This window comes from Tachysurus vachellii, chromosome 4, assembly GCF_030014155.1.
Source record: "Tachysurus vachellii isolate PV-2020 chromosome 4, HZAU_Pvac_v1, whole genome shotgun sequence".
Taxonomy (NCBI): Eukaryota; Metazoa; Chordata; class Actinopteri; order Siluriformes; family Bagridae; genus Tachysurus; species Tachysurus vachellii.
In genome coordinates, this window is record NC_083463.1 from 9,463,198 (window position 1) to 9,477,085 (window position 13,888).

General features: G+C 38.7%; 1 protein-coding gene across 1 annotated transcript in view; it reads right to left on the reverse strand.

Annotated features, from left to right (window-relative positions):
* Positions 1-13,888, reverse strand: part of jak1 (Janus kinase 1) — a 39,411-nt gene that overhangs the window by 1,721 nt on the left and 23,802 nt on the right. Inside the window, exons 7-23 of the mRNA XM_060867599.1 lie at positions 13,486-13,659; positions 13,241-13,398; positions 12,979-13,093; positions 11,969-12,167; positions 10,567-10,676; positions 9,469-9,624; positions 9,289-9,376; positions 8,603-8,730; positions 7,946-8,081; positions 6,797-6,948; positions 4,717-4,867; positions 3,533-3,621; positions 3,242-3,434; positions 3,008-3,132; positions 2,582-2,754; positions 1,158-1,275; positions 79-189 (exon numbers count right to left, since the gene is read on the reverse strand). Coding sequence (XP_060723582.1) covers positions 79-189; positions 1,158-1,275; positions 2,582-2,754; positions 3,008-3,132; positions 3,242-3,434; positions 3,533-3,621; positions 4,717-4,867; positions 6,797-6,948; positions 7,946-8,081; positions 8,603-8,730; positions 9,289-9,376; positions 9,469-9,624; positions 10,567-10,676; positions 11,969-12,167; positions 12,979-13,093; positions 13,241-13,398; positions 13,486-13,659 — 2,376 coding nt within the window. The remainder of the gene's footprint in view (positions 1-78; positions 190-1,157; positions 1,276-2,581; positions 2,755-3,007; positions 3,133-3,241; positions 3,435-3,532; positions 3,622-4,716; positions 4,868-6,796; positions 6,949-7,945; positions 8,082-8,602; positions 8,731-9,288; positions 9,377-9,468; positions 9,625-10,566; positions 10,677-11,968; positions 12,168-12,978; positions 13,094-13,240; positions 13,399-13,485; positions 13,660-13,888) is intronic.

Below are 13,888 nucleotides of genomic sequence, written 5' to 3' on the forward strand. Positions count from 1 at the left end.
TCAGGAAACACAGACACGACAGTGGACACAACGTGTTAGTTTGCAGATCAGCTGATCTGTGTGTGGTAAATGTTTCACCTTGTCTGAGCAGCCATCTGGCTTAGGCAATCTCTTCCCCTCCTCCAGAACCTTGACCAATCTAGTGACGGTCATCTGGCCATGAGTTGGTCCAATCATTTTGAGAAAGACCTGGTGGGGACAAAACAGATTTTTTTTTATCAATTATTAAAATGTTTTTTAATAAACATTTTTAATAAGCAAATATATACAATAACACAATATTCTCTGTACTTTCTAAAGAAGGGGATTATGTTGATACCAGCATGAACACACTTTGGGCTAGACATCTGCCACCGTGGGCACAGACTGGCACCATCTGGCAGAGAGCGAGTGAGCCTTCGCTCGGCCTCGCCGAACAAAAAGCACTTTCATTAGCGGCGGACAGTAGATCAGTGTTTCACTCAGTGAAGGGCCAAGTTCAACCAAATCTCTATATAACTCTCACACCTTCAATTTGATCAAAGCTTTTCTGAGACTTTCTGTACCGGACAGTTAATTTGGGTGATTATTTCTTTACAGACACAACCAGTGTGTCTAACCCCTCTTATTATATCATAGCAATTTGGAAACCTATTATTTTTTTATTTATTAAATTAATTAATTTATTAAATTAATTAATTTTAAATTTATTTATAAATTTTTTACAATTACATTTAATAGTGTGCATTGGCATTACCATCAAAGCTGTGATGTTAGAGAATTAAGTAAATACCTTCTGACCAATCAGATTTGAGTATTAAACAGCAATGCAGTATAGATAACGATTGTAAAGTTCTGTTTTCATTGTAATTGAGCAAACCTACAAAACAATCTCCCTTAAAATATCACTTGCATAACAACTGCAAAAAACATATTGAATGATGGACAGCGGAACAGCATTATAAAATATTTTTCAGCAACACAATGACAAAGTGCCTTGTGGATCCAAAAAAATGGCATTATGGATTCAATACTCCACTACTCGTATTTCTACGTCATGTGTCTTTCGGCAGTCATTTTAGGTCATCAAATCATTTGGACTTCACTCTTCCTGCCTAATGGGCTAGTGGGCTGTGAATCAATCAAATTGGGGTCATCAAAGTTAACAGCCTGCTTACCGACATGGGGCTGAATGCGGCATCGCAGTAGGTCAGGAGCTCGTACATGGTCACTCCAAATGACCAGACATCTGACGCTCTGTAAAACTTACAGTGAATCAGGCATTCTGGAGCGTACCTACACCATGCAGAGAGAGACATACTGTCACACACCATCACTGCTAATACACTATGACAAACAGCACCAACAGCATGAGGAACATCTGTCAAGGTTTACCAGACTGGGTACACAAGGGATGTTCTATTTAAATAAAGCTAATTTTCTACAAACCTAAATACATACAGTACATACATACATAGATATTAGATATTTTTTATTTTTAATAAGTGCACAGTGACTGTATTATTTATTCAAGATTTCATTAATTAAACATTTGGTAACCCTGAGTGTGTAAATTAAACTAAATGAATATAATCAATATAATAATAACAACACTATAATGATAATAAATGAATACAATTATAGTTAATCTAATCTTATCATTTCATCGTAGAAACCGAGGCGGCCTAGGGGCATTTCTAAACCTTTTGTTTTTTTTTAATTTCTGTATAAGAAATACAGGAATCTTTGAATGAAATATCATATCATGAATGCTGCTTTGCCCTCCCAAGCTTGCTCACAGGAAGCCATGAGTCTTGATTTGCTTCTTCTTATTGTGTTTTTTTTGTTTGTTTGATTTAAGGAAATAATCCAACATGTCAAAATACAGCCTAACAAAATCCATAGCTAAGTGGAATGCTGGAATTGATGATTAATCCTATTAAATTGTACAGTGATTGCATCCTTCAGTCATTTTACACAACTGTATTAAGATGTTCACTGTTTGTTAATTGACCAGGTTAGTAGTTTCTTATTAAAATCCACCCAGAAGCTAATATAATTAAAATCCCATTTAATAGGATTTCAGCAGTTCTTCACGATTTTAGATGCAGTGGAGGTCTTTACAAAATGTTTGACCGCCAGCTCACCTCTATATATTCTGTTAATCACAGAAGAAGAAAAGGCGGAGGTTATTTTTTTAGGTTGTGTAATCGTGTTATTTTCCCCTCAATATTGCAGCCTGTAGCGCTGCTGAAGCAACGTCCTTTGTGACTTCTTTTAAAATGTAAACTTTGTGAGAAATGAAGTATAGCTTGACTTTTTTTTTAACTGCAGGATACTACAGTTGAATGATCTCTGTTTGGTTGCCTGCAAGTGAGAGTAAAAAACAACTTTGAGACTTCGGTCCTGATGTATACACACCATTCACACCACAATGTGCAGTGCTGCTCTCTCTGACTTCATGGCATGTGGACATGGGGAATAATGCATCCACCAAACCATCATTTCCATATTCAAATAACTTGCGTCCGTCCCCTCGTATGTACACGTGGTACTAGATGACTTAATGGTCCATCATTTTTCTATATTACCGAGATCTTACCAAAAGACAGGGCTGTCCAGGTCATCCTTCACTGTGTAGTATCCCTCGTTGTCTTTAATGCTTTTAGTTAGGCCAAAATCTCCAATCTTTACTGTGCTCTCATTCTCCACCAGGACATTCCGGGCAGCCAGGTCTCGGTGGATGTAATTCCGAGAGCCCAGATAATCCATACCCTGAAATAGACAGAGCAAACCCAAGTAAAGAAAATGGCAAAGGTGTGAGAGCTACATCATAATCAATACATTACATTTTATGTGCATCTGGTGGAGCCAAACATATAAATAGTAGCATATGTTATTGTACCATATTACTGCTACATCTACACATAACACTTTCACTGTCATTGTCTAAAGCAACAGTAAAAACAGATTAACATTCATTCCGACAGCAGAGGTAGGCAGTTCATGTGTGTATAGAGTAGCTGACCTTGCAGATTTGGACAGCATAGCTTAGCAGGGTATTCATATTGGTCTGGTGTTTGTTTCTGGGCAAATATTCCTTCAGACTGCCTGCTGGTAAATACTCCATGATGAGTTTAATGGATCTGCCTCCTAAAATAAAGGCATAAAGAAAGGTTTAATAAATTGGTTTATGCTTTTATACAAGGGTTTAACAATATATCCTGACAACATAATAATCGTGTTGGTTTGTATTCAGTACCCTCCTCCTGGCAGATGCCTTTATATTTGACAATGTTCTCATGGTAGAGTTCTCTCAGGATGTCGATTTCACACCACAGATTGCCGCTTTGCTCTTCTCGGCTCTCTGGTTTCAGAGACTTTACTGCCACCAGCTCTCCTGTTCGATCCCCACGAGGGTCATATCGGCACAGCTCCACCTTTCCGAAATGCCCCTGTAACACACACACAAACCAAAATGATATTACAAATGTCTGTGCAATCCTGGACGAACAATAACATTCCGCTATCAGAGCTACAGATGGGAAATTACCTCTCCAAGGTCTCTGATCTTCTTGAGGAATCTCTTTTCAAACACCGTGGGGTCGACCTCTAGGGTGGGAACAGGCTTAATAGAGGGATCTACAGACAAGATCACATAAATCATTAAGATTTAGAATCACATACACTACCAGATAAAGCATTGTACACACCACCTCACTTGACTCATTGGGTTTCTTCATCGTTTACTATTTTCTTAATGCTATGAAGTGGCACAAAACTATAGCGTGACAAAGAACAGTGTTATGAAAATCTAAAACTATTTTGCATGTTACATTTTTAACAGCATTTTTAATGAACCTTAGCACTTCTTAGCCAGCTTCATTACAATTTCCAAGTAGGCTGAGCTTCTCAGTGCTCCTCTTAAATTCTATATGTAAACTAGTTCAGAAAAGCAATTGACTTTTATCGTGATTCAGAAATAAATTATATGAAATTAAAATCACTATTTACATGTTTCTTTAAGACAAATACACACAACATTCAATCAACTGTGTCAACTTTTTACTAGTAGTGACTGGTAAAGAAAAGCATTTTGCAATTTTGGATTATTTTTCTATTATTATTTTTTCTAAACTTTACTCCTAAATCTTGCAAACCCCATTTCAAACCACAAGGGGTCAGTGTTTCAAACTTCGCTGCACGGCCATGAGAAACATGAGTCATTAAAAATAATTTTTTAATTGCTGCTCACTTTATTCATGTAGGTTTTTAAAGGACATATGTTAAAGTTGACCTCTGTTTTACATCTGTTCAAGAAATAATGATTACTTGTTAACATTATGAGTCAAATCTTGAGTTATTTTATTATGAATTATGAATCAACTTTTCATGCAGCGTCATGTTGAGAATCTGGATCGTCTGGTACAAAAGTATTTTTAACAATATTTTTTTAACACACCTCAAAAAGAATTCAGCAATCTGAAGCCAAGCCTTTTTTCAATTGTACATAGCAGGTAATATGGATTATTACATGTTTTTTTGATTGAAGTTTCTTAAATACGAGCACAGGAGCATATACAGATTTTAAACACCATAATTTAAGACATTTTAAAAGACTTATATAAGAGGTTTGCTTATATACATCACAATAAAACTTTTAAACCACTGCTACTTCATAATCTAGCACATTTAGGACAAGCCCTATATTTAGGTATAGAATTTAGCAGGTCTTACTCTGTTTTTCCACCATGTCGATGTCTCGGACGATGGCCCTGAAGAAGGGTCTTTGGTGATTGTCGTACGTCATGCAGTGGGTCATGAGATTGGCAAGCTCCTTACAGTCTGGTGTGGCCAAGTGACATTGAGCTGCATAGAACCTCTCCTTCTGCTCAGAGTAAAAGAAACAAAACAGGGCTAAACTTTGAAAAAACATACCTTCCAGTAGCATGAGTTTATCACTATGTAATAAACCTGAATGTACATGTCAAAAAAAAAATGAGCTAGGCCTAAAGCAGCTCCAGCAGCACTGGGACAGGAACCAGGGACACAGCAGGTAATCTTCGGGTTATCAAAGGTAGTTTTTTTTTATGAAGGAGATAATGATATATGGCAATTAGTCAGAGAGTACATAGAGTAAAAGAGTAGAGGTATAGAAAGACCCCGATGTGCTGTCTTACAGCAGGTTACGTTTGCCGAACTGGTGGATGTCCAGGAAGTGCTCTGAAAGCAGCATGGGCTTTATAGATAATAGGCAAGCACTTACAGTATATCCAGGGATTTCAGAACATCGGGTAGGCGTGGCCTATTTGATAATCTAACCCTAACCCTAGTTTTTGGTTGTTTATTTGTTTTCTAAAATAAATCTACATGTATGACTGTTTTGTCCTTCGTAGTATGCTGTTTTGTTTTTTTTTTTGAAAGAGGGCGTTTTTCCAAGACCTCCGGAAACACGCTCACTTTACATCGTGGTAAAGAAACCCCTAGAATTTAGTGAATGCCATAAATAATAGGAGAAAGGCTGGTCTTTTTTGTGCAGGAAGGTGTAACCCTCATAGCACATAGTCTCAGAACTGACCTAGTTTAGTTAATCGGTGAAAATCCAGGGCCAAGGCCAGTGGGCATACAAGCAGTATTCAAAACCAACATCTACTACATCTGATCTGTAGCTACGACTGTTCCACATTAGATCGCTTAAATCGATTAAAGCTCGAAGAAATGATTCATTATCAGGAGTTCAGTGTATATAACAGAAACATTGATCAAATCAAAGGAGTATGTAGCATTAAATGAAGCCTTTCTGCATACAGTTACCTACATCAGACATGTCTAACTGGCAGGAACGGAGGTGTTACAGTTATTTATGATGTTTATCTAGGCATCACACATATATGTGCTAACATGCATGTTAAGCTCATGTAGATAAATATAGTCCTCTTTTGTCTTAGAAATATTGTTAAGATAAAAAAAATATGTCACTATACTATGCAGAAAAACTAGCTCATGCTTTTGTTACCTCTAACTTGGATTATTCTAATGCCTTACTGTCTGGATGTCCCTGTAGGTGAATAAACATTCTACAATTAGTCCAGAGTCCTAACCAGAACCAGAAGGCAAAACCAAATCACCTGTATCTTATTCAGATTGCATTGGCTAATAGTCAAAATCTGCATTGATTCTAAAATACTGTTACTGACCAATAAAACACTAAATGAGCTCATGCTGCAGTACCTCAGCAAACCTTTTCTGACTTTTTTTTTATTAATGATCCACCACATGTACTTTGATAAAAAAAGGTGCAGGCTATTTGTTGGTACCTCTAATAGTGAAGGCTACAGCAGAGGACAGAGATTTCTCTGCCAAAGCATCGCAGTTATGGAACAGCCTTCCAATTAGTGTTCATGACTCACACAGTCTCAGTGTTTAAGTCTAGGCTGAACTGGGATGTTTGGATGTTGTCGCCACAAAATGACAGCCCCACACGGACTAGCCTGGATATACGTGGGACTGCTGTGGATAGTACCACCACAAACAAACATAAACCTTGGAGATGGCTTTAGACTACATTTGCTGCAAACGTTCTTGCGTTCAAGTCTCTATCAGTGAACAATTGATAACTTTAAGCAAGACTGACTTTACCTTCATTGAATTTCATGGTTATACGATTGCCCTTTTTGACCATATAGAATGGAAATTATTTATAAATCGCACTACCCAGTGCGACCCTAATGAGAATGGGCTCAAAGATTTTTCCTCATATGCTTTTCCTTCCCACCATGAAATTTTAAAATTTATATTCTGAATCGAATGGGTTTACCTCAGTGAGTTTCTTGTCTTTCAGGGGAATTTCTCCATTATAGCAGATCTCCCACAGAGTTGTCCCAAATCCCCACTTATCTGCTGCTACGCTCAGGTTAGCCGTATCCTGCACACACTCTGGAGCGATCCACGGAATCCGGTCCACGCACTCTGAACAAGCACAAACATGCACAGTTTGCTATGTAAACATTTTGTTACAATGGTCCCTAAGATAAAAGTTGTTGTCACACTGGAAATTGGTACCTCCTTGGTAAATAAGTGGAACAAAAGCTGGAACTGGAAGACGGAAAAAGTAGTCATTTGGTTACTTAAAAGCCAGCTAACCCACTATAAACATTTTAAAAGGTAAAGTCAAATAAAATTTGATACACTGCTTATAAATGTCGCCTTTTTATTCTTAAATAGAATAATCGTTTTTATACCTAGGATTACGTTTGGTCAAGAAGTTTTATATGAAATTTCAACGCTGCTAAAATTAGTACTTTTTCAGATCATTTTTCAATCTTTTGTACTGCAATATGACAGGCTAGCCATTTAAAGGTAAATACAGCCAAATTAGTTAAAAATGATGCAAATTCAGGTTAAATTTAGGTTTATCAAATGTGAAAAGCAGAACAAAAAACTGTAATACTGCATCAGTCAGTTTACAGAAAGTTTGCAATTTCTATACTAACTTCTATACTGGCCTCAGTATCCTGTTTCTCTCCCTCCCTCTCTCTCTCTTTCACACACAAACACACAAAACCAGTCTTTCCTCCAACAGCGCTGCTCAACCGGAGTGTCAGTTACATTAATCTGTTCCCTCACATTCCACAGTTGCAGCACACACACCTTCATCTTAACCTTCTACAGAAAACACACCACACTTGAGCTACTACATGTACGTCTGTCAAAAAACAATTACTTTTAGAAAAACTGGAGCTTTGCACCAATGGTTCTGACCTGTAATCATGTAAGGCCAGTTCTTGTTTCTTGCCTTTTCTTGAAATCAATTTTATGCAATGATAAGTACTTAACCGAAATAAGCAGGTTTGTGCTATATTCAAAGAACCTTTATTACAACATGCCTGGCACAAAGTAAGCGTTCCAATGTAGCCAGGTCAGCATGTCATTAGTTTTTAGGCTTTTAGACTGGTGAGGCTCTTACCCTCTCGGGTTAGCACGGTGATGGGGATGCCAGGATCGCTGAGCTTGATGAATGGCCCGGCATCGCCGTCCAGCCCGTCTCGAGCCAAAAGAACGTTCTTAGCACAAACGTACCCATGCACAAGCTTCTTATCCTCCTACAGGGCACAAACACAAACATTAACTTACTAAACTAACACAGATCGGCCAAAAGCTGGAATCTATAACAGGGTTTTTAATACGTTTCGGTACAGAATCCTAGTGTAGCGATAGGAGGAAGTCCATCTCAATCAGTATTCACAAGGGTTGTTGTTTTAAAGACAGCATTAATCTGTAACATCTAAAACATTCCTTTTTCTGTATTACTCCCATGTTCTAGCGTTACATCAAAAGACATTTAATTTATTTAATCGTGGCATACAAAGTGTTTTCACTTAACAACCACAAGAACACATTTTTTCCCATACCGTAATGTATTTCCTAAGTGAAACATCACAGCCTTCAAAGTGGACATTGTATTAAATGAGAAATGAGATTATATAACGAATCAACAAATTCATTATATAATATCTTCATTAAATTCATTCATTATATTCATCTTCAGTTATTGCTTTATACTTGTGAGGGTCATGCTAGCTCTGGTCTTTGTATTTTATCAGACAATTCAGTATGTGTTTACCAGGTAGCTGAGGGCGCTTGCCAGCTGTTTGGCCACCTGGAACTTCCATGGAGTGCTGAGAGGAACGTTCTGTCTGCGCATGAACAGATCAAGAGGACCAAACTGCACAAACTCCTCCACCATGATATCTAGAGGAAGAGAGAAAGACAGAATAAGCCTCATGAAGTGTATTAGTGTTAAATCACATTAAAAAAAAAAATCATTAAATAAAATAAAAACAAATAAATAAATACATTTAAAAAAATAGGCCAATAAAAAACACACGTTTCTCTCCCACACACATACACAAAACACATGTTTGTCTCCAGGCTGCTTGTGTTTTCAGGAAGCACAGCTTAAATTCAGGTAAGGTCAGTTTATAAGCCAATAAAAACATTTTTTTCTGCAAAAGAATGTAAGCACCTTATGCACTCATTCGTTGTAATTAGTTATTTCTGACAGTAAAAATCAGTAAACAAACAAACAAACCTTAAAAACAATAAATGTGTAAACTATGAATGATAAAAAAAAATGACATAGCTTAAAAATAGTAAAAAGCATCCCACCACTAAACACACACACACACAGAGAGAGAGAGAGAGAGAGAGAGAGAGAGAGAGAGAGAGAGAGAGAGAGACACAGAGAGACACAGAGAGACACAGAGAGACACAGAGAGACAGAGAGTAAGAAATAGGTATAGTACTTACTCTCCTGGTGACGAACGCACACTCCATACATCAAGGCGATGTGTTTGTGCGAGACCTGTCGCATCATGCTGGCTGTCTCAAAGAAAGCCTAGAGAACAACAGAGAAAGGTATTCCTTTAATAACGAGCCAAAACGAGACAGGATGAGTGACACAAACAGAGAAAGGAGATTCGTCCTCACCAGAGATATGTCTCTGTGTCCTGAGCCGAGCACTTTCAGCACCACTTTCACCTCCTGTGATGGGAAGAAGCTCCCCATATCATCATCATCCTCATTTTTCATCTTCAGCACACCTGCATAGATGTTGGTCCTTGTGCCCAGACCCAAGTGCTCTCCCTAAACACCAGAATAAGAAATCACCCTTCTGCAGAGACTGCTCGTTGTGCTTACGTGAACAATGCAGAAATGTGTGTGTATGGATTTTCACACCCAGTTTACTAAGAATAGTGCAATAAAGAAAATACATCCAGTAAGCGATGGTACTGTGGACGGAAATGCCTTGCTGATGAGAGGTCAACAAAGAATGGCCAGACTGAATCAAACTGACAGAAAGACTGTACATAACATTACATTTGGCGGATGCCCTTATCCAGAGTGACTCACGTCCATCTTATTTATACAGCTGAGCATTTAAGGATTAAGGGCCTTGCTCAGGGGCCCAGGAGTGGTAGCAGAGAGGCAGGGTGGCCCTGGGATTCAAACTCATGACCTGCTGATCAGTAGTCTAACACCATAACCACTGAGCTATTAGAGCAGAAAAGCAACTCAGAATGCACAACATGTCGAACCCTGACGTTTATAGGCTAGAAAATCAAAAGACCACATTGAGTTCCACTTCTGTCAGCCATGAACGCAAAGCTAATGCTGCAGTATGCACAGTCTCACCAAAACAGACTAAAAAAATTAAGCCTGTCCTGATGAATATCAATTTCTGCTGAGGCACAGAGATGGTCAGAATTTGACAAATGAAATGTACACAAACCAAACCTGAACTGAATCCAACACAAGATATTTGTTTCTGTATCAACAAATAAGAACAACAGACACGGCTCCTGATCGGCGGCCAAAAAAAAAATAAATAAATCTGTGATGGTGAGGAACAATGTCATGTACAACACACTCTGCACTGATGGAGCACATCATTTAAGGAAAAGCAAGGTAGTGATCTGGAGAGAAAATGTTCTACCTGTCCTTAAAGGTAAAAAATAACCTGTAATGTCATAGAATAAGACATTATTATACACTATAATCTATGACTACAGGGATGTGTGGTTGTACCTGGACAATCTCCTCTTTAAGGATGCGGTGGAAACTCAGCTGGCTGACTTGAGGCTGTCTCTGTGGAACGGGCTCTCTGTCAGAAGTCACGACCAAAAGGTTCGAAACCTCTGAAAGACAGAAGAGAAAAAAAAAAAGCCTGTGATTGGTGAAGAGGGAACAGTTGAGGTGAGCAAGCTACTTGGTCTCTGTATGAAGTTTTTGTCTCTGCTTAAAGAGGTGTGAAGTGTACAATTCAAATCAAACAAGAAGAGTGTGCGAGTTTGCATGAGTGTGTGAGGCACATGGATGTTTAACAAACTTAAAGTCTAAGTTAAACAAACTTGTAAAATCTGGAAGAAAACTATTCAGAACAAAATAGTGTATTTATATAAGGTGTCGGCTTGTGGTTATCTCGTGCATATGTGGGTGGTTCTACTATGCACTGTTGTTGTAAACGTCTGTCTCTGTGTGTGTGTGTGTGTGTGTGTGTGTTTGAGCATTCTACAGTGGTTGCCTGAAGGAGGAGGAAGTCGCTTGGTGTCACAGAATACATATAAATACTGCACTGATGTCTTTAAAGGATGACGGGGAAAGACAACTTTAAACTGCAGATCTGTGTATCTTGCATGTGAATGGTTTTGCAACATTCCATTGATTTTGTTCTGTATTTATATTGAAAACATAACATCTATATACAAGCTTGTTTTAGTATCTGAGGAGAGGACAAAGTGTTTCACAACGAGCCTTTCTGAGATCAAGAGACAAGAGCTGAACAACAACGGAAACCACATTGACCACGATTCCTGCCTGACATGTCTCAGCATGAACTCGTATGGCTTGGAGATGTAAACAAAACAGCGTGGCTGCCACATACTACACAGTGTACATTTTGCTTTTTTGGCCTCAATGTGTTTGCATTAGTTAAATGTTTGAATTACCGATTTGCATTTTCTTTTGTGTGTGGGTGTATTTGCGTTTGTGTATGTGTGTATACGTGACTTACATGCATGTATATGCGTGTTTCTCCGTGTGTGTGTCTCTGCTTGTCAGTTTCTCAGTGTGTGGATAAGCCATAGCCCTTCTGATCAGCCCAGCTGATTCGTTAGGTCAATATCAAGCACTTTAACGCGTTTGGCAAACACACAAAAACTAGAAATGTTTGCAATTTTACTAAAAGGTAGGAACTTAACTGAACTTCTAATTGAGGAAGCTTATGGTTAATAGTTTTGCACAAACTATGTACGCCCTCTTCTCAATGGCTCACATGTGCACTCTGAATCTATGCTGCTAAATAAAATGTGAATATTGCTCACCCATAAATTATGGTATTGTAGCAGAAATGTTGAAAAGTTAACGCAACTATACAGACATTTTCTTCCTTTTTAAATACTTCTATGATATTTGGGGGGCATTATAGTACCTCGGGGCTCTGGAGGACAACAGCGGCGCAGCTGAAAGCGCAGGTTCTCTGTGCGGAGGCTCTGACCCTGCAGGTGCTCCAGCAACTCTTTTAGATTTGTCCTGAATGTTTCTGTCCCAAACAGTCTGTAGCCCTGAGAGCTCACCTCGATCTGGAAGTTCTTGTACTGGGGAACAGGCTTGGACTGGCACAGTTCCAGCTGAGAAAGAGACAAAAGGAAGAATAGAAGGAGGAATTTAATGCGGGAACAAAGCAAATGTGTTAAACAAGTAATTGTGTGCACATCCCACCTATTGGCAGGTGCAGCACAAAAGAAACTACTGAAGTGAAAAAAGTAATGTCCCAAACACTGCTTTAAACTCCCGTGTTTTCAACAAAGCAAATGGCCAGATGCATTACGATTCTCTCTTAAATTCTGCCACCAAATATGGAGTTTGAACTAACATTCAGATCCCTCACAGCAGTGCAAAAATGTATCCGTGACATTATTTTATCTCTACTGACTCAACATTGCTATTACATACTCTAAATATGAATTGCTTGACCGGTCATTCCAAATAAATAGATAACTAGTCTACTTTCCCATAAATAAGCAAAAAGGACACAGATAAACGCTATTTAATGAGGAAACCAATTCTTTAAGTGTAGCCATGTGGGTGGCGGAATTCATAATGTTACAGTGCAAGGAATATTAAAACTGGGGGGTCATAATTCTTTCAGAAGCCTTTACACTTAACCGTAAAAGTGCTATGGAAGAGATGACATGCCATGAAAGTAATTTAGCTTTAAAATGGGTTTAATCTGGCCTGAAAAATGAGCACCATTTAGCCTGCTATCCTCACAGCAGCAACTGTTCAACCTGTTGAATGACTAGTCTATGTAACCCCTACCATGTAACCCCTACCAGCTGTAAATAGAGGTAATAGTACAAATACAAAAAGGTTATAACCCAAACTACATATTTTCCTCATCAACATGAACGACTCTATGCGGTATCTAGCGGTAAGTACCTCCATGCAGACGACGGTCATGATGATATAGTCATAGTCTGTACAGCTCCATCTTAGGACATAGGAGCCCTCTTCATTGCCCTCCTGCCTCAGTTTGTGAATGGCGTAGTCCGTGCTGAACGCAGAATAAACACACGTTAGATAAAAATCTCTGATGGCTGCAATTCCACCTGCTAACGATGATGTTGATTTAGAAGCATTTCATGGTGGAGTGGATTTTTTTTTTTGTCCGACAGGACCGGTATATACATGTATACTGTACCAGATGGGGCCGTGGCAGCCATTCTGCAGATTCTGTACCACGGAAGAAGGAGCTACCTCGGTGCAGAGGTAGTGATGGGCATCTACAGTCAGTCTGAAATATCCGTCCACCAAAGCAGCGAAAGCCAGAGCCTCTTCACGATAGTCCATCTGCAGCTCCTGTACATGAAGACGTCCGGTGTGTTCACAAAGATTACTCTGGCAAAACTGGTCATCATTATACACCAATATCACCGATATATTTACCATGGTTTTGTTGTCCTGTCTGTATATGGTGACGCCAGCCTCTTTTGTGACGACGTGAGTGATTTCATAGAAGTCGGAAAAAAGAATCCATCCATCGTTGTTATTGTCATTCTTCTGTTTGCAGTCAGTCTTGGTCTTCCTTGATTTATTTTTGTCTTTGAAAGTCAGACCATTCTGTTCAGGAGGGAATACAAAATAATGGTTAGCAATCTTAAGAATTGCAAGAAAAGGACAAAAAAATAAATAAAAAAATAATAGTTTTAGATTAGTATGCAGTCTTAACTGAATGGCTGCTCACGAAGGTCACCAATAGTTATAGATTTTGTTACTATGTAAGACACAAGGGTTCTTGTAATATCTCTCTCTCTCGATGGATGTATCAAGCCAATAAGGAAATGCAGTC